At 38.1% G+C, this 20,562-nt stretch overlaps 1 protein-coding gene across 1 annotated transcript in view; it reads right to left on the bottom strand.

Moving 5' to 3' along the window:
* The window catches only part of LOC111147002 (von Willebrand factor A domain containing 8), a 335,372-nt gene that overhangs the window by 148,935 nt on the left and 165,875 nt on the right, over positions 1 to 20,562 (bottom strand). Inside the window, exon 21 of the mRNA XM_022502835.1 lies at positions 20,215 to 20,291. Coding sequence (XP_022358543.1) covers positions 20,215 to 20,291 — 77 coding nt within the window. The remainder of the gene's footprint in view (positions 1 to 20,214; positions 20,292 to 20,562) is intronic.

Genomic DNA, 20,562 nt, shown 5'->3' with positions numbered 1-20,562 from the left:
AGCTATATTGCTTTTAGAAGCAAAAGTTAAAGAGTTCATTTCAGTCTCAGTCATTTTCCAGTGCCATTTTATTTTATTTATTTTTTATTATTTTGTTCAGCAAGCCAACCTATAGTACTTATTTTATTTTTTTAAGATTTTATTTATTTATTTGAGAGAGAGAGAGGGTGCACACGTGCAAGTGGGGGGAGAGGCAGAGGGAGAAGCAGACTTCCAGCTGAGCAGGGAGCCTGATGCAGAGCTCGATCCCAGGACCCTGAGGTCATGACCTGAGCCCAAGATAGAGGCTTAACTCACTGAGCCACCCAGGCACTCCCATTTTATTATTATTTTTTAAAGATTTACTTATTGATTATTTGAGAGGGGGAGAGAGAGAGAGGGTACAAGTGGGAAGGGTAGAGGGAGAAGGAGAATCCCAAGCAGACTCCATGCTGATCGTGGAGCTCAATACGAGGCTGCATGTCATGACCTGAGATCATGACCTGAGCCAAAACCCAGAGTCAGATGCTTAACAGACTGTACCCCCCAGGAGCGCCTCTAGTGTCATTTTAATGGCAGAGAAGGAACACATACCTCCAAGGACTTAGAGGTCAGAGGATGGGAGCAGAGCTCTAAGCACATTTCTTTGTCATCTTAAGTTTTATCTTAAAATTTGATGGGGATTTTGAAGACTATTCCACAAAGACAGTTCAGTCACCATTAGAGAAGCGGCCACGAGGAGTTGAGCCAATACCTCCAGGAAACTGGGCTGAGCTGAAGAGAGCTGGCACAGCAGAGCCAGGCCAGCCTCTGGCCACCTTTGCTCTCCCAGTTGCTATCTTATTTCTTGAGTCCAAATTAAGTAAATGAGAGGTTATAAGTGGCCATCATGTTTCCACTGCTTTATGAACTCTTCAGGCTAATCACCATGAAGGGCCTCCAGAATGATACCACAAAGGCTGTCACAGCGCTCTCTGACTCGTGCTGGTGGGCATTCCATTAGCTCACCTTTTTCAGATATCAAACAGCCTGTGTCCCGTTGGGACTTGAAAAGTTCTCCCACCTGCTGGGCGATCTCTTCTACTCTTACAGGATGAACAGGAGGCTGTGGTTCATTTGTCCTGTTCTCTCATTTGAGTTTAGGGATTATTGGTGTTTATTTAAGGCTGTTAGTCAGGAGAGCTCTAGAACCACACCAAAAAAGGAAAAGAGTACTGAGTACTCAGTACTCTTAGTAAAGAGTATTAAGGTGTAACTTACAAAAATAAAAGGGGTGTTTATAAGAGGCAAAAGATTAGACAGGCTACTCCATCAGTGCTACTCAAATGTCAGCTTCTCAGTGAGGCCTTCCCTGGTCAGCTTATTAAAAACTGTAAGCCCTCGTCCAGCTCCCTCCTCTGCTTTATTTTTCCCCACAGCACTTTCTACCTGATATATGCATTTTAATTATCTTGTTCTCACTCTCTCTGTGCCTCTCTCTTTCACGAACAACTAGAATGTAAACATAAAGGCTGGGGTTCTTAACTCTTTTGTTCCTGACATAATCACTCAAGCTAGAGAAGTGACCAGGATATAACAGGTGTTCCATAATGTTTGTTGAAACGTATGCCTTACACTCAACTATTTCAGTCACACATTCTAAGGCTGTAATGAATTATTCGGAGTTTCTTAAGCACTGTGCAAATTGTGTGTATTTTTTCTGATAAGTTTCTCTTCCCTTCTTCTCACTTTGCCTGGCAAACTATTCAGGCCATCCCTTAAAAGCTCAGCTCAAATGTTGTCTCCTCTTTGAAGCATTACTTGTTTCTCATTTCTGTCCTCCTGGTTGAACTAACTGATAGAAAGTACTTTATACTGAAGGACTTTTTAGTTGCTCATATGCCTTTCCTAGACTGTGAAGACAAAGCATACCATCTACACACAGGGGGGTATCATCTATATATTTAGTGCCTGTCACCGTGCCTCATACCTTCTAGGCATGCAATAAATGTTTGTTCAAAGAATGAATGAATGCATGAGTATATTAAACAAGTATGATGTACTTCCAGCATGGAAGGCAGATTATTAGGTATGATGGATTCTAAAAGATCAGAGATGCTGTTCTCAAGAAGCACACAGGACAGAGAGCTATACAACAAATATAATTCATGTCAGAGTGTGAGAAAGGCAACAATAGAAATTAAAACAAAGTTCAGTGGGAACAGAGGAAAAGGCAATTAATTCTGACTAAAGAGAACAGAGGCTTTTTTTCTTTTTTTAAATATTTTTATTTATTTATTTGACATAGACACAGCAAGAGAAGAAATAAAAGCAGGGGGAGTGGGAGAGGGAGAAGCAGGCTTCCTACTGAGCAGGGAGGCCGATGCGGGGCTCGATCCCAGGACCCTGGGGATCATGACCTGAGCCGAAGGCAGATGCTTAATGACTAAGCCACCCAGGTGCCCTGAGAACAGAGTCTTGATGATTAAATATTATTTTAACTGGCAGGTATAGGGAGAAAATGCTTCCAGGCAGAGAACAGACAAACATGTAGAAGTTCAGTGATACAAGAGAAATTTGGGGGAACACTGTCTAGAATATAGTTGCATGGAGGGGCGTAGAGCTGGCCAGGTGAGGTGAGCTAGAGTATTCAGTTTTCTTTTTTTTTTTTTAAAGATTTTATTTATTTATTTGACAGAGAGATCATAAGCAGGCAGAGAGGCAGGCAGAGAGAGAGGAGGAAGCAGGCTCCCCGCTGAGCAGAGAGCCCGATGTGGGGCTCGATCCCAGGACCCTGGGATCATGACCTGAGCCGAAGGCAGCGGCTTAACCCACTGAGCCACCCAGGCGCCCAGAGTATTCAGTTTTCTTAAATGTCATGCTCAAGGTTTGATTTTCATCTCACGGAAATGAAGGACCAATCATCTGTTCATTTCAGAGAGAGGACTCTAACCGGATGTCTCAAAGATGGATGGGAAGGAGGAGACATTGTATTTACTCATTTAACAAATATTTATCAAACATCCACCACGTTGTCCAGACATCATGCTTGAAGGAGGCAGTTCAAAGACACATCCTTGCCCTTAGGGAGACCTTTATGATTAGCAGGGGAGAAGGAGGTGGGAACATGGAAATGTGATAATAAATGACATGCACAATAGCAAAGACTGTTCTAGGTCAGTGGCTCTAAATATACTATCAGTGAAAGTTTTTTCTGATAAGATACATTCTAAAATATATAAAAACAGTAACAAAATCTGAGCTAAGATGAAAAACAATACCTTAAAAATGCTTTTAGATTTTATTTGTTAATAATACAAAAAACTTCTTCTCATTAAAAATTAAAGAAGGATATTGCACAGCACAGGAAACAGTTAACAAAACCAAAAGACAACTGACAGAATGGGAAAAGATATTTGCAAAGGACATATCAGATAAAGGGCTAGTATCCAAAATCTATAAAGAGCTTAGCAAACTCAACACCCAAAGAACAAATAATCCAATCAAGAAATGGTCAGAGGACATGAACAGACATTTCTACAAAGACATCCAGATGGCCAACAGACACATGAAAAAGTGTTCCACATCACTCAGCATCAGGGAAATACAAATTAAAACCACAGTGAGATACGACCTCACACCAGTCAGAAAGGCTAAAATTAACAAGTCAGGAAATGACGGATGCTGGAGAGGATGTGGAGAAAGTGGGAATGCAAGCTGGTGCAACCACTCTGGAAAACAGCATGGAAGTTCCTCAAAATGTTGAAAATAGAACTACCCTATGACCCAGCAATTGCACTACTGGGTATTTACCCTAAAGATACAAACGTAGTGATCTGAAGGGGCACGTGCACCCGAATGTTTATAGCAGCAATGTCCACAATAGCCAAACTATGGAAAGAACCTAGATGTCCATCAACAGATGAATGGATAAAGAAGATGTGGTATATATATATATATATATATATATATATATATATATATATATACAATGGAATACTATGCAGCCATCAAAAGAAATAAAATCTTGCCATTTGCGATGATGTGGATGGAACTAGAGGGTACTATGCTTAGCAAAATAAGTCGATCAGAGAAAGACAACTATCATATGATCTCCCTTATATGAGGAAGTGGAGATGCAACGTGCGGGGTTTGGGGGGTAGGAAAAGAATAAATGAAACAAGATGGGATTGGGAGGGAGACAAACCATAAGAGACTCTTAATCTCACAAAACAAACTGAGGGTTGCTGCGGGGAGGTGGGTAGGGAGAGGGTGGTTGGGTTATGGACATTGGGGAGGTTATGTGCTATGCTGAGCGCTGTGAAGTGTGTAAACCTGGCAATTCACAGACCAGTACCCCTGGGGCTAATAATACATTATATATTAATAAAAAAATTAAAGAAGGATATTTTCCAGGAGAACAAGGTGACTGATATACTTTAGTATTTGTGTGATGTAAAGGTCTAGTCCTAAATTCAGTTCGTTTTGAGACCCGTTAATGGCTACGGTAGCTGAAAAAGGACTCACAAAGACATGGAGATCTGAATAGAAGGGCAACATTGATTGTACTCCCTATAGCACAACATTCATCTTTCATTCTCATTTATCAGACATATAAACAATTTTGTTACTCAAGTTTGGGAATTTCCATCTCTCCTGATGTCTATCAATGGCTCTGCAAACTAATCAATGCCACATTTTACATTTTGAACAAATGGGTTCAAAACTCATGGCAACTCTTCATTTGTAAGATTTTTAAACATGTCAGGAAATTGTATTTCAAATTGTTTTAGTGTATAGATGAGACACTTGGGGAATATATGATCTATTTCTACATTTCCCACCTTCTGATACCACATGTGTGGGATTTCCATACCCAACAATTCTCTAATTCTCTGCAGACATCAACTGGGTGTCTACAGGGTAATTCAATTCTGCCACTAACTATGGGGTGAAGTTAGCACAGACCCCACTGGTCCGGGGCTCAGTATTGCCAGACTGCCCCCATTTCAGACACCAATGGCAAGTCCCGGGCCTTCTATACTTTGTACAGAACAGCTCTAAATCAGGGGTTTCCAGGACCCACTTTTCAGGTTCCATAATTTGCTAGAATAGCTCACAGAACTTAGGAAGGCACTGTACTTACTACTCCTGATTTATTACAAAGGATACAACTTAGGAATAGACAAATGGAAGAGATATATAAGGCAAGTTATGGAGGGAAAGGGGAATGTGCATAGAGAGGTTCCACGCCCTCTTTAGGCATACCACCTTCCCCAACATGTCAGTGTGTTCACTAACCCAGAAGCTTGCCAAACTCCACTGCTCAGGATTTTTATAGGGGTCCCATTAAGTAGACATGATTGATTAAATCATTGGCCATAGGTAATGGACTTAATCTGCTGTGCCCCTCTTCTCCTCTTCCAGAGGTAGGGGGGTGGAACTCAAAGTTCCAACCCTCTAATCAATAGACTTGGTTCCTCTGGCAACCAGCCACCCAGTTGGAAGCTATCCAGGAGGCCAATAGTTAACTTCTTTGCATACAAAAAGACACAGTCTCACTCCAGAGATTACAAGGATCTTAAGACTGGGGAAGAAGATCAATGTTATAAAAGAATGATACTTTTATTACTCAGGAACTTACAGGGTTTTAGAAGCTCCTACGCCAGGAATGGGAATGAAGACCAAACATATTTCTTACTCTATCACAATATCACAGGGTGAAATACATTATTTTCAGAACAAAAAAGTCTAACCATTGAAACAGTTATAAACATCTGATTTAAAAATGCTCTCTGGGGGCGCCTGGGTGGCTCAGTGGGTTAAAGCCTCTGCCTTCAGCTCAGGTCATGGTCTCAGGGTCCTGGGATCGAGCCCCACATCGGGCTCTCTGCTCAGTGGAGAACCTGCTTCCTCCTCTCTCTCTGCCTGCCTCTCTGACTACTTGTAATCTCTGTCTATCAAATAAATAAATAAAATCTTAAAAAAAAAATAAATAAAAATAAAAATAAAAATGCTCTCTGAAAAGACGTTTTTTTGTGTGTTATTTTGCTTTGAGAGACAGAGGAAGCAGGGGAAGGAGAGGCAGAGAGAGAATACCAAGAAAGCTCCACACTTAGCCCACAGCTCAAAGGGGGGCTTGATTTCGTGACCCTGGGTACAGGACCTGAGCTGAAATCAAGAGTCAGACACTTAACCAACTAAGCCACCCAGATGCCCCAAAGATATTTTTTAAGTAGTTATTTCCTACTTTACTGCTAAAGCATGACTTTACCCTGAAGGATCAAATTAATTTTTAATTTTTAAAATATTTGTTATGGGGCATCTCTCTGACAGTCTCTGAATACACATCAACACATTGTGACCTCCTGACATTCTAGAAGACAAATGTGTAGTTTTGACAGATCTTTTAAATACTTCACAATAAGATTGCAAGTGAGACTGCAGTGTAAAAATTTTTCATGGTTAGTTTCTATCTCCTTACAAAACACTGAAATAATTCTGGCTTTATTTTAAAAGTCTTGGTTTTATATGCAGTATCAAAGTGGAGACTCCTGTAGCACTTTGTGCAAATCTGCTTTCAACCTCTTTGTAGCCATCTTTGTTCTGAAACACTATGAAGAGAACACTACTCATGTGTGATGTCCTCTGTAACCTTACTCCAGAGACTTTTCTCTTTTCAATCAGATCAGATGTACTATCTGATGGTTTTACTTACATAATTTTCTGCCAATTTTGTTTATACATCAATACTCTTTTCAAATCAGAGTTATTTTTCAAGCATCTTTTAAACCACTGTCCATTCTGCAAGGGTAAGACTTTTCCAGGCAGAGTTGATGAGAAAGGGCATTCCAGGCTGTACGAGCTGCATGTGGCAAGTTATGGAGTCATGAATATGTATGTGATACTTGGGAATCATAAGCAGTTCATATGGCTTACGTGTAAGTATGTGGGAGAGAAAGGGTGGAAGACCAGTGAAGAAGCAGATGGGGCTCAAACTGAGGAGTAGGGACTGGGTGCTGTTGGCAGTGGGAATCATCAGAGGGTTCTGAGTAAGAAAGTAAGTGATCAAATTTATTAGTTGGAACAACATGAAACGTGAGAAAGATAGACTGGAGGCTGAGTTCTTAGCCAGGGGACTACTGTGATAATCTAGGCAAAAGATGAGGAATAGAATTATGGCCCAGAGGAGAAGGGAGGGAGATACTAATCTAATAGAAGGGTGGAATTGAAAGGACTTGGTTACAACTCTGGAGTGCTGGAAAAGAAACTAATGCAATAATCCAGGTACTACCAGTGACCTTGGGAAAGGAAAAGAGGACGATTTTACCAATTACCAATCACGTAATTAACACTGCTTTACTGACACTTGCCTTTAACCAGGTAGAAAGGGAGCTGGAGGACGCTGACAAAAGAAACTTGGTATGAAAAGATGGCTATTTTAGATTTGAAATGCCCCAGAGATACCTATGTTGGTATTTTAAAAAGAAGAATGCAGATACAAAGCCAAGAAAAGGAGGGGCAGAAGATGTGGCACTCACCTATATACGAATAGAAGATAACACAGACTTATAGAGAGGAGATTTAATTTTAACTGACTCCCTACCACATGCCAGGCACTGTCCTAGTGACATATGTCATTTAATCTTTATAGTAACTCCCTAATAAAATTTGGCCTCAAAGAGGTTACCCAAACTCATGCTTTCTTTCTTTTAAAAATGTGAGGCTTCCAGGACGCCTGGGCGGTGCAGTCAGTTAAGTATCCGACTCTTGGTTTTGGCTAAGATTGTGATCTCATGCTTGTGAGATCAAGCCCCGAGTTGGTCTTATGGTCAGCGCGGAGTCTGGTTGAGATTCTCTTTCCCTCTCCAGCTGCCCCTCCTATTCATGCTCTCTCTTTCAAATAAGTATTTTTTTTTTTAATGCGAGGCTTCCATTTTCTTTTAGCTCAGTTTTATAATAAACGGTTTTATAATAAACCATTTATAATAAATGGTTTATGATTTGTTGACAGCGCATTCCTGAAAACCATATCTTAAAACATATTAATAGGGTTGACTGCAGCATTATTGCCGTCTAACCAGTTATGATCAGAAACCAGTAAAAAGTATTAGTAACACTGTTTAAGTAATGCACAAGCAGAATTAGGGTCCTTGGTGGAAAAATGATAGTAAATTGTATACAACTGTCACTGAGAGTTGGTTAAAAAACCCTTACATTCAGAATGTGTGTGTGCATGTAAAATATAAAGGACACCTTTGTTGGTACAGTGTGCAAAACTCGTAGTCCTATCCCTTGCTTTAATCAGTTTCATCTGGCTGCGGGCTCACCCTGCTCTGTTCCTGATCTCCCGTTCTAATCAGGGAATGAGATACATGACTCACTGGTCTTGCTCAAAAAGGTTATAAATCTCATATCTGGGGATTTATAACAAGTTGCGTATACTTCTGCCTCTGTGTCCCCCGTTTTCTGATTATCACACCAATATTCCCCACAGTACCCTAATTCCCTCTAATTCTACTCCCCTGGATCAGACCCTAGCTAGGCCCAGTACCTTGGGCGGTTTGCTAGAGTCTTATTTCAACCTATCACTAGCCCAAGTTCTCACCACCCTCTCTCTAGGCACTGTCACCTGTAATCTTTTATGGATGCATCTTGCATTGGGCCAATTTATCCACGGAGTCTCCAGAACACACAAAGCTACTGAAATGCTAGTCTGTCTTGCTGCAAATCCCACCACAATTATGAAGATGGTCATTGCTGGCAAATGTATCCAATGTATCCTTATCACATCAGCCTTTAAAACATTTTCACATAATTTCCATTCTAGCATCAATACTTCTGTTTATTGTATTATTTATTTATTGCATATTTCCTCTTCACCAGCAGAAACAAAGCTTCATGACAGCAACGACCTTGTCTGTCTTGTTCACTGCTGTATTTTTCAAGGCCTAGAACAATGCTAGGGACTGCACTGTCCCTCCATAAAGGTTTCTTGTAGTATATGGTGTCAGTGCCCTCCACAGATGGCCTTTACCACCAAATGCACCTAGCCCCTGGCTACTGCAGCAATAATTTCTGAAAGCTCATAGCTGTACCCTTCTCCAAAGAACTGCCGTCCACCAGTGGGGAGCTACTGTGTCCGGAAATGCCTGGGAGGTCACAGGTTCCCCTTATTCTCTCCTGAGTGAGGGGGAGGCCCATAACCAATGACTTACTGATACGGGGGCAAAAAAGGCTGACCCTCTTGCTTCCAGATGGATAACTGGGTAGTGTCATTCATGCTCTAGAGCTCTGTGTGAGGAGGCTAAGGTCAGACTTCAACTAAAACCATTTCTTTTCCACAGCTGCATCCTAACTCCTTCGCTTCTCTGCAAGTTTTTCCTCAAGGCACTCCCTCTAAAATTACTCACACAAACACTTCCATCTTAGGCTCTGCTTCTAGGTATTTGTTGACTGACTGAATGAATGAATGATGTAAAAAGTAGAAACAATTCTTAGATTTTTTAGCAAAGTGCTGAATTCTTCCTGTACAAAATACTACAGACACACTGCAGTTACCAGAAAATACTTAACGGAGTTGTGAACTGAGCAATCCTATTAAGACACAGATGTACTTAATTAATCTAAGCACCTCATGCCATCTCTGTCTGCTCTTGTCACTGCTGCCAGCATCTGAAGAGTCCGGCCGACAGCAGTATCTGCCTCACTTAAAAGGAGCAGCACCTAATAAAGCATTTTAGATTTTAATAAATAGAAAGACTCCTGAGAAGTAGAGGGCACTGGCCCAAGATACTTCTTTAGTCTCTCTGCTTACCTAAGGGTGCTGTGAGAGAGCGGCCACGCAAGCTTACTGGAGAGGCCGAGAGAGAGAAAAGAGCAGGTACGTGGTTAGGATGCGATGTTAAGTCTGTTCAGATAATCTGATATGGAAACAACTGTAAACTTGAGTTTGTTTTTATTTTTGTTACAACTAAGGACTGAAACCTTTTTTAATCATTCCCCCATCAGAGTAACCCTAATTTTATAATGGGAGTCAGTGTGAGAAAATAATTCTCTTAGCAAAAATGTGTTTTACAAGTTAAAAAAAAATACCCACAAAGGATTGGAAGGTTATAAATTAAATTGACATTAGTGAATGACTTGAAGAGGGAGAGATGAGATTGGGGTGGTGGTTGAAGGGGACTTGAGCTATAATTACAGCATTTTATTTTTGTAAAAGGAAGAGCAGAATTCAATTTGAGAAAAATATTAACAGTTGTTAAATCTCAGTGATAAATCTGGGTAGGTGTTATATAGTTCTATTTACATTTTCTGGATTTTTTAAAGTTTTCCTCAATCTAAAAAAGTACGTAACACTTGACAGGAATGTGGCTATTCTCTAGGGGCAAGGGATATAGCAAAACTAAGACAAAATGCACCGGGGATTGGTGGTTCTCAAGCTTGTTTAGCTTGTGATTTAGGAAATAAAAATGAAAGATCTTCCTTGTTTCCAGTCTTCTCTTCTGAAACAGCCTGCGGCATGCTGATGGCTGGGACTTCTAGATTCAGGGGTTCGTGTGCAACTCTAACTGAGCAACCTCTCTAACCCTCAGCCTATGGCTGGAGCACCGAGAGAGCTGACGCGGCATCGGCCTACAGGGGACATCGCATACAAGGCCACAGGAATTCATTCAGTTTATGTTCTTATGAATTCCCAGGGTGACAGTTGATGAGCTTCCTCAGGGGAGGCAAAATAAGCTGGATAACCAGGAAAACTGGTCAAGAAAACAGAAAATGAAATTTTGTAAGATGTTACTATTGAAAAAATGGAAAAATATGGAATAACTGGCCAAAGGAAAGACCCTAGGGTGAAGATGAGCAAGGATTAGAAATACCATGCTAGAATTTAAGAAAATTAAGCTATTATCCATGGACTGAAGTCTAGAAAGTAAAACTTATTTTATTGACAATCTTACCACATGGCTGGTACTTGAGTGAGGAATTGTCTCAAGTTTTTTTTTTAAAGATTTATTTATTTATTTATTTATTTATTAAAGATTTTATTTATTTATTTGACAGACAGAGGTCACAAGTAGGCAGAAAGGCAGGAAGGGAAGCAGGCCTCCTACTGAGCAGAGAGCCCGATGCAGGGCTCGATCCTAGGACCCTGAGATCATGACCTGAGCTGAAGGCAGAGGCTTAACCCACTGAGCCACTCAGGCACCCCTAAAGATTTATTTATTTTAGTGAGAGATTGCACCAAGTGCAGAGCCTGACGCAGGGCTAGATCTCACAACCCCGAGATCATGACCTGAGCCAAAACCCAGAGTCAGACACTTAACTTAACCAGGTGCCCCACTAATTGACTGAAGTTCTAGCATCACGGAAATACTATTCAATCAACACGACAAAATCAAGAGGCAACATGGTGCAGTGGTTAGAGCACAGGGCTGATGCCAGGTCATAAGAAGCCTGCTCTGTAACCTCAGCCAAGTTATTTAACTCTTCTGTGCCTCAGTGTCCTCATCTGCAAAACGGAGAGGGAAACCATACTGATCTCAGAGAATAGTAGCAACGATGAGTTACAATTTGAAAACAGCTTAGAACAGTGCCCAGTTCAGAGCAGCGGCTGTGTACATGTTTGTTAAAGAAACAAAAATAATACAGAAATTTAAATGGATTTGAAGATTATCCAGAAAGGAGTAAAAAAATTATTACAAACCTGAACATCTATGTGGAAAGGTTGGAGGGACTGGCATAATTCCTTTAGTGAAAAAGAGGCAGTAGAAGACATTCTTAGTGGGAAAACTACTGTCCAATAGCTGATAAAATTGGTTCTAAAATAGCTTTTCAAGTTCAGAGTGAGTAAGATGAGCCAGGAGTATCTCAGAGGTTTTGCAGAGCAGCTGACATGTGGCGTGTCTCCAGTCCTCTAATGCTCTTATCAGTGCTAAGAATGTCCTGATGGCTCAATACTAGTTTTTTTTCTGCGAGACTTAGAAAAGCTCTTAGTTTTTCTATTTTCTGTCAATACATCTATTTTCCCTCTGGGACTTTGTGAATTTCTAAATTTAGACTGTCACATTCAGTTTTCTTCAGCCTGAGTACAGTCTTGTATGTTGAATTATGCTGTGCCCGCATCTTCCTCTTGGCAACAACCCTTGCCTCTATGCACATACAGCCCACGTTATACCAAGCTGCCTCTCATGTCCTGGTTTTTAGATCGTACGTTTTCAATAACCATAATGCCCTGTTCTCTGTTCTGTACTTAGAAAACTCCTGCTGATCCCTTAACACTCCATCTGAGTACCACCTTCTTCAGACAACTTCACCATATCACACGCGTATACTCAGAGCTGGGTACCTCTCCCCAACGTTCCCACAGAAGCTGCACATGCTTCTTTCCTAGCTCAGATCCAGCATCGTACTGTAATGTTGTAGTCTCACCCACTGATAAGCAAGCAAGCTCCTCTAGGTCAAGATCGATATCACCATCTATACAACATCAGTGCCTTAAAGCTACTGACAAACAAGAATTCAGTAAGTACAAATTAGATAAATGAATTAATACATTATGAATAAACCAGACTCTTGCCCTCAAAAAGTGTCCTATTTAGATGGGGAGGCATGGCTGGGGAAAGTGGAGGGGATGCAAATGAGATGGAGAAATTAAATATAATGCAAATCCGAGTGAGAAAAGAAAGTGGGGTATGTGGCAAGAAACTAATGTTTATTAGTTTGCCTAAATACTTAAGTGCCCAAATTATGTCAGACACTGATTGGTCCTTTCCACACAGTCTCTCATTTAATTTTTACAAGCAGCCTGGCAGATATTATTATTTCAATTTGATAAGTAAGGAAATTAGGACTCAAGAAGTTCAAAGTCACGAAAAAGTTAATGGCACAGATAGGACCTGATCTTGAAAACTCTTATTCTTTCTTTCACAATGGTACAAATTTAGTTCTGTGCAGTTTCAGAGGATGGAAAAGTTACATTCATAATGACAAATCAGAAAAGATTCCATGTAGAGGTAAAAATGAACCAAAATCTTGAAAGATTAGAAGAGTAACAGAGTACATTTTAGATGGAGGAATAAAGACAGGCATGGATATAAGCTCAAAACTTGTGAGTAGGACAGAATGGTCCAGTCTGGAATAAGCTGAGCAGACATGAAGGAAATCCCACTAAAGAAAAAGTATGAACTGTACTGGGAACCTGGGAACTCTGTATTCACAACGGGCATCACTATTAGAAAAATAATCAACCAAGAGCATATGGGAATGCTAATGATTGATCTGTGCTGTCATCTTCATATATGAAGGGGAGCAAATGAAAAAGAACCCTGGTAAATTAAGTCTTTCAAAGCCCTATGATAGTTCTTAATATAGAATTGTACTTTTAGAGGAAATACAGCTACAGAAGGTGACATATCAAGTGTCCTCTTATTTGTCAAAGTAACATAATATTGTGGAAAAACAAATAAAAAGACATACTTTACAAATATGAGACATGGAGTCTCTTCTGTTTGTAATACATACCATAAAAGTAATCATATCCATTAATCTTTTAAATTAAATAATATACAGGACAATATCTTGATTTTAATTAAAGAATGAATTAAGTTGCCCAGCTTGCTCATTTTTATGAGACTGATCATTCAAATATAAGATGGTAATACTTAAAAAATACACTGGTTGTATGTTTTATTCATGTATGTCTGGTGATGGTTTTACTTATCAAGAGAATGTGCTGAGTGGCCCATAACTAATTTTGTTGGAATGACATCTATAAACTAAACTGAATGTGACTGATTATTTAGATGGTGACATCACAAATCCATGAAAAGGAATCTAAAATAAAGTAAAGACGTTAAGTAGGTCACCCATAGATCAGAGAAGTCCAGAACATTTTTCTGGACTGCTGTTTTTAGGTCCTTTAAAACATGTTTTTCTTAAAGGAATTTTATGACCTTAAATTTTATGGTAAATATAGCCCTAAAGTTGAATATAATGAAAAAACTCCCCACATTGAAATCAAATTTAATTAATGAAAATCCTTTAATATTTTGTATTTTAAATAGAAACAGAGAGTTTTTACTTCCAAATTTATATATTAAATATCAAATATTGCCAAACAGAGATACCTGGGTCTGTGTTAAAATGAGTAGATATTTTATTTGTAATAAATCATCAATCATATATGTAACAATGGGTGCTATAAACAAAAATAATACAAATATTAGGCTCTGAAGTTTATTATACTTTGAATGTAGAAAGTTTTTTCATAGATAACATATCTGCATAGTTGTGTGGGCAATGTCAAAATTACCACAGAACATAAATAAGCAGCCCATAATTCTTTACTATTTATGGATCATTTGTTACCTTAAGACAAAAGGCTGGTATAAAAGACACTGTAGGCAGAAAGTATGGTGTGGTATCTCTAATCTTCTAAACTATTAAAGCACCTTGAATACCATCTTCTTCTTGCCTAAAGATATTAGAATATAGAGCTAAAAGATACTAGAAATGACCTGGTCTACCTTTCTTAATCAGAGATGAAAGAACTGAGACCCAAAGGGAAACCCAAAGATACACAGTTCCAGATACATAAATTAAAAAGTGAAAATCAATTATATAAGCATTTAATTAAAAAGTTTAAAAAAGAAATCACATTAAACCCAAAGAAAATAAAAGAAAGGGTATAATAAGAAAATCAGAAATTACTGAATAGAAAAGAAACATACAAAAGCCAAAAGGTGGTTGCTTGAACACAGCAATAATGTTGATAACCTCTTGGCAAAACTGATCAAGAATAAAAGAGAGAGAAGACAAATAACCAATACCAGGAATAAAAATGAAGATATCATTACTGAGCCTAAGGACAGTAAAATATCATATGATATTATAAACAACTTTAAACCAACAATTAGAAAAACAATTCCTAGAAAAGTAAGACATCAAAACTTCTTATAACTATTAAAGATGATGAATTACAAGCAAAAGGCCTGTTTACTATCAGTGTGACAGTGACATACACCCAGAAATAATTACTAAGTACGTGTTTTATTTCTTTGCCTCCTTTTTTTTCTGATTATGCTCCACAATTTACAATCAGAATTGACTGATGCAATTCAGCCTAATCCATCTTTCTTGAAAAATATTTTGGTGTTCAATATATACAAATGGGAAAACTGCCCCATCATACAAAGGGACTCTCACATAAAGTGACTACTTTCTTTCTGGGCCATAAATGTGTGAGCTAATTTCAACCTCTGATGTCATCTTTAAGAGAAGTTGGTTTTTTGCTTGACTATTTTAAAATCTAAAATTTAAATTCATTTGTTTTTGCTCTAAGTTAACATTACATGCTTAAGTGGCATCAGAACACGTACTAATTAAAAGTTTCAAGTAATTACATATTTTTAACGGCCCCACTGTATGGTAGAAACTAAACACATGTAACCAAAATAAAATAGCTCAAATTCTCCTAAGAACGAACTGAAATGCTCACTGTATCATACTTAAAATGTAAAATATGGGTCCTTCCATGTGCCTTGTGGCTCAAAAACTAGAACTGTGATGTGATCAACAAAAGTTACTCAGGTGGGGGGCACCTGGGTGGCTCAGTGGGTTAAAGCCTCTGCCTTTGGCTCAGGTCATGATTCCGGGGTCCTGAGATCGAGCCCCACATCAGGCTCTCTACTCGGTGGGGAGCCTGCTTCTCCCTCTCTCTCTGCCTGCCTCTCTGCTTACTAGTAATCTCTCTCTGTGTCAAATAAATAAATAAAAATCTTAAAAAAAAAAAAAGGTACTCGGGTGAGAAATTACAAATGAGTCAAACTTTGTGATTCTTTTCATTATTTTCCTCAAACTTTGTCCATAAGGTAGAAAAACTGGTTTTAAAGCTTAAAGGTAAAGGGAAAAAATAGTCAGCTTTTCAGATTCAGGGGAACGTAAAATATTGAAATAATTATAAGTAAGAATAGTATTATAGGTTCTTAAAGATAGAAATTATGTTTCTTATCTCTTTCGGTATCACCTAAAACACCTAGTCCTATAGTCTTGACATAGTAAATTCCTAAAAAAGAAAAAAAGGGAGTTGAAATTCTTAAGGCATCATTCATTCATACAAAGAATATCATGAGAAGTAGTGGAAATAGGCTGGAAATTTTCTGAAATTATGTAGGTGACCTATAAAAGTTAGAGAGTTGGGTTGGCCTTGCCATGTTCATTCATTCATTCATGTGAATTAAAATTAAAATAAAATATTTAATTTATTCCTAAGTATTTCATGTTTTTATGCTATTATAAATAACATTTAAAAAATTTTATTTTAGGGGCACCTGGATGGCTCAGAGGGTTGAAGCCTCTGCCTTCGGCTCGGGTCATGGTCTCAGGGTCCTGGGATCGAGCCCCGCGTTGGGCTCTCTGCTCGGTGGGGAGCCTGCTTCCCTTCCTCTCTCTCTGCCTGCCTCTCTGCCTACTTGTGATCTCTGTCTGTCAAATAAATAAAAAAAAAATCTTTAAAAAAAAATTTTTTTTTATTTTATTCGAATTCATTTAGCCAATGTATACTACATTATTAGTTTTTGATATAATATTTATTATAATATTCAATGATTCATTAGTTGAATAAAACATTTAGTGCTTTTCATATCATGTGCCCTCTTTAACTAAATACAAAACTAAAAAAAAAAAACCTATTTTTCCACTGCCCATTGCTATTATATAAATATATATATAAATATACAACTGCTGCTGTACATTGACCTTGTATCCTGTGATCTTTCTTAATTCACTTATTCTGATGTTTTTTTTTCCCCATAGATTTCCTAGGATTTTCTGTATATACAATCGTGTCACCTTTAAACAAAGACAATTTTACTTCTTCCATTTAAACATGTATTTCAGGGGCGCCTGGGTGGCTCAGTGGGTTAAAGCCTCTGCTCAGGTCATGGTCCCAGAGTCCTGGGATCAAGCCCCACATCGGGCTCTCTGCTCAGCAGGGAGCCTGCTTCCTCCTCTCTCTCTGCCTGCCTCTCTGCCTACTTGTCATCTCTGTCTGTCAAATAAATAAATAAAATCTTTAAAAAAACACAAAAAACAAAAAACATGTATTTCAGGGGCACCTGGATGGCTCAGTGGGCTAAAGTCTCTGCCTTCAGCTCAGGTCATGGTCTCAGGGTCCTGGGATCAAGCCCTGCATCAGGCTCTCCACTCAGTGGGGAGCCTGCTTCCTCTTCTCTCTCTGCCTGCCTCTCTGCCTACTTGTGATCGCTATCAAATAAATAAATAAAATCTTAAAAAAAAATAAACATGTATTTCAATTTTGTTTTTTTCTTGTCTTATTGCACTGGCTAGAGCCTCCAGCATAATGCTGAATAGTGATATCCTAGCCTTTTCCCCATCACAGAAAGAAAGCATTTAGCTTTTCACCATTAAATATAAGTTAGCTGCAGGCTTTTCATAAATGCCTCTTATCAAGGGGCACCTGGGTAGCACAGCTGGTTAAGCACCTGCCTTTAGCTCAGGTCATGATCTCAGAGTCCTCTCATTGGGCACCCTGTTCAGCAGGGAGCCTGCTTCTCCCTCTCCTGCTCCCTCTGCTTCTGTTTTTTCTCTGTCACATAAACAAACAAACTCTTTTTTTAAAAAAGGCTTCTTTTCAAGTGAGGAAGTTTCCTATTTTTAATTTGCTGCCATGTTTTATTATGAATGGGTACTAAATCTTCTCAAGTGCCTTTTTTGCAATGATTGAGACAATCACATGGTTTTCCCCTTATGTTGTAAAGTAAACGAACTACATTATTTAATTTCAAATATTAAGTCAACCTTATATTCCTGGGATAAAACTCACTTGGTTATGATGTATTATCCTTTTTATATGTTCTTGAATTTGTTTTGTTAATACTCATTAAAGGTTTTTGTATCTATGTTCATGGAAAACGCTGAACTAAATATAATGCAGGTCTGTTGCTGAAAAAATATTCTCAGCTTTTGTTTTTCTGAAATTGTCTTTATTTTTAAAGAATTTTTGGCCAAACATATGATTCTACATTCACTTTTTTTCTTCTTTTGGCACTTTCAAAACAATCATTTCATTGAATTGTGGTATTTATTTCACATGAAAAATCAACAGTCATTTTTATCATTTTCCCCTATAAGTAATTTGTCTTTTTTTCCTCTGGCAGTTTTAAAGATTTTACCTTTTAATTTATTATTATTATTATTATTATTTTTAAAGATTTTATTTATTTATTTGGCAGACAGAGATCACAAGTAGGCAGAGAGGCAGGTAGAGAGAGAGTGGGAAGCGGGGGAAGCAGGCTCCCTGCTGAGCAGAGATCCCGATATGGGGCTCGATCCCAGGACCCTGGGATCATGGCCTGAGCCGAAGGCAGAGGCTTTAACCCACTGAGCCACCCAGGTGCCCCTATTTTACCTTTCAATTTAACAATGATTTGAGTATAATGTACTTTTTTGTGGTTTCTTATTTATCCCGCTTGAGAGTCATTGAGTTTCCTAGGTTGATGATTTTATACTTTCAGACAAATTTGGGAATTTTCCAGCATTATATTTTCAAGTATCAGTCTGCCCTATTCTTTCACCTTTCTTTTGAGACTCCAATTGCTTATATGTGAAACTGTTTTTTAGGGTTGCCATTCCTTATTGAGAATTCCTAATTATTCCCTTATTATGTTCATTTTCCCCCTTTAAATGCCTAAATATATTTATGGCAACTGTTTTATAGTCTCTGTCTACTAATTCCACTATCTGTCATTTTTGGGTTTATTTCTATTGACCAATATTCTTGCTTCTTTGTATGTCTAGTAATTTTCTATTGAATGCTTGACATTTGGAATGCTATGTATTGTTGAATGGATTTTGTAGTCTTCCTTCATTTCATGTTAAGTATGTTTGGCTAAGAAGTTAACATACTTTTGAATAAGATTGATCTTTTAAAGACACTTCCCCCCTAACATCTGTCCCCTTAGTTTTTAAAGTCATTCTGTTTGAGAAAAACTTCTAAAATACTACTAAATAGCAAGGATTCTTAATTTCTCAAGGCTTATGTTTTAACTTATTAAGGATGGGCATAGAGTAGCTTTTATTCTAGGGGCAGATTGGTTCTACTTCTAATGCACAGACTTTATAGAGTATCTTCTGAATACCAGGAGTGTTTAATGAAAGCTCCTAACCACTGGACCTCTGACAGTTGTTTAGCTCACAGATTCCTGTAGTTGTAAACCTCCTAGTATTTGTGAGTCTTGTTTTATAACCCTTTATTATGGTAGGACTAATCAGATACCACTTACTCTGTAACAGCCAGAGGTGTAAATCCCAAGAGGGAGCCTTTGACCACCTCTCAGCTTTATATTAGTTCTCTTCTCTTTTTCCTATGCTGCATTAGTTCTGTCTTCTTTTCTCCTACATTTTTCTTCTAAGAACATATCATTATTTAATGAAAGGACCCAAATGAGAAATTAATTCTTGCAAATCAACCCAATGTTTTTTTACACTACACAATATTTTTTATCTCCTGGAATTAAAATAACTCAATCTAGTTTTAAGTGGTTATTACTTGGTATATTCTTTGATTTCTCTATTTCTTTCTCTTTCTCCCCATCTCTCTCTCTCTCTCTCTCTCTCTCTCTTTCTTTCCTTCTCTCTCTCTTTTTGGTGGATCTGCTACTTATTTTTATTTTAGAAAGATTCAGAACAGATTAACTGAGAAAGCTAAAAACAGTTCATGTCAAGAATATCTATCTGATTAAAAGGTGTCCCTGAACCAGCATTCTGACCACACAAAACTAAATGATCCATAAAGTGTTTATAAGGAAGGCAAGGAGACTAATAACTTATTTCTTCTACATTTTTGATTCCTTACCTCATATCTGAGATCATATAGTTTACTGTTTCTCCTTGTGAGCTATTTTAGCTTCCTTTTAGTGAAGGGTTTAGTCGCTACATATTTTTATTTTAATTTAAGAGCCTTTATGTTGACGAAATCTGCTCCTAGAATGTAATGTTTAACACTCTCTGTCCACAAAATATCTATTAATTCATGTTTATAAAGCATTAGTCACTAAAAAAAAAAAACAAATTTTGCAATGTTTTATTGCCTTTTAAGGAAAAGAGAGATAAGGACAGGAGGAACAGAAATGAAACTGATTTATAAAATAGGCTTTTAAGAAAGTATTTTTAAATTGTGCTGGGAGAAAAATAAATGATTAAACTAGATCTCAAGAGGTTTGGGTCTTCTACTCTTACCTGTGCAGCTGGATGTATTCTCGGGGTCTGTTGAGCAGGTGAAGGAATCTGTCAACAATCTTATTTTTTCCGACACCCTGTAATTACACAGAGAACATTAAGTAAAAAGAGACTTTTGTGGAGGTAAAACAAGCCAGAAGATCTTTTGCCAAAACCTACTTTCTCAAAGTTTGTACTGTTTCCGCTCGTTATTAATGAAAATATGCACATATACATATATACGCACATACATGTTTACATATAGCAAACAAATACAACTTCTCTGACACAAAGATTTTTAAAAAAATTTACTTCTAAATACACTAGCTTTGTTTACATCAAATACACTAAACATGCTCTTCTTATTTA

The sequence above is a fragment of the Enhydra lutris genome, unplaced genomic scaffold (assembly GCF_002288905.1).
Source record: "Enhydra lutris kenyoni isolate GAN:26980312 unplaced genomic scaffold, ASM228890v2 scaffoldscaffold15, whole genome shotgun sequence".
In the NCBI taxonomy this organism is placed as follows: Eukaryota; Metazoa; Chordata; class Mammalia; order Carnivora; family Mustelidae; genus Enhydra; species Enhydra lutris.
Note: the sequence above shows the minus strand (reverse complement) of the source record. Positions and strands in the feature narration are given on the sequence as shown.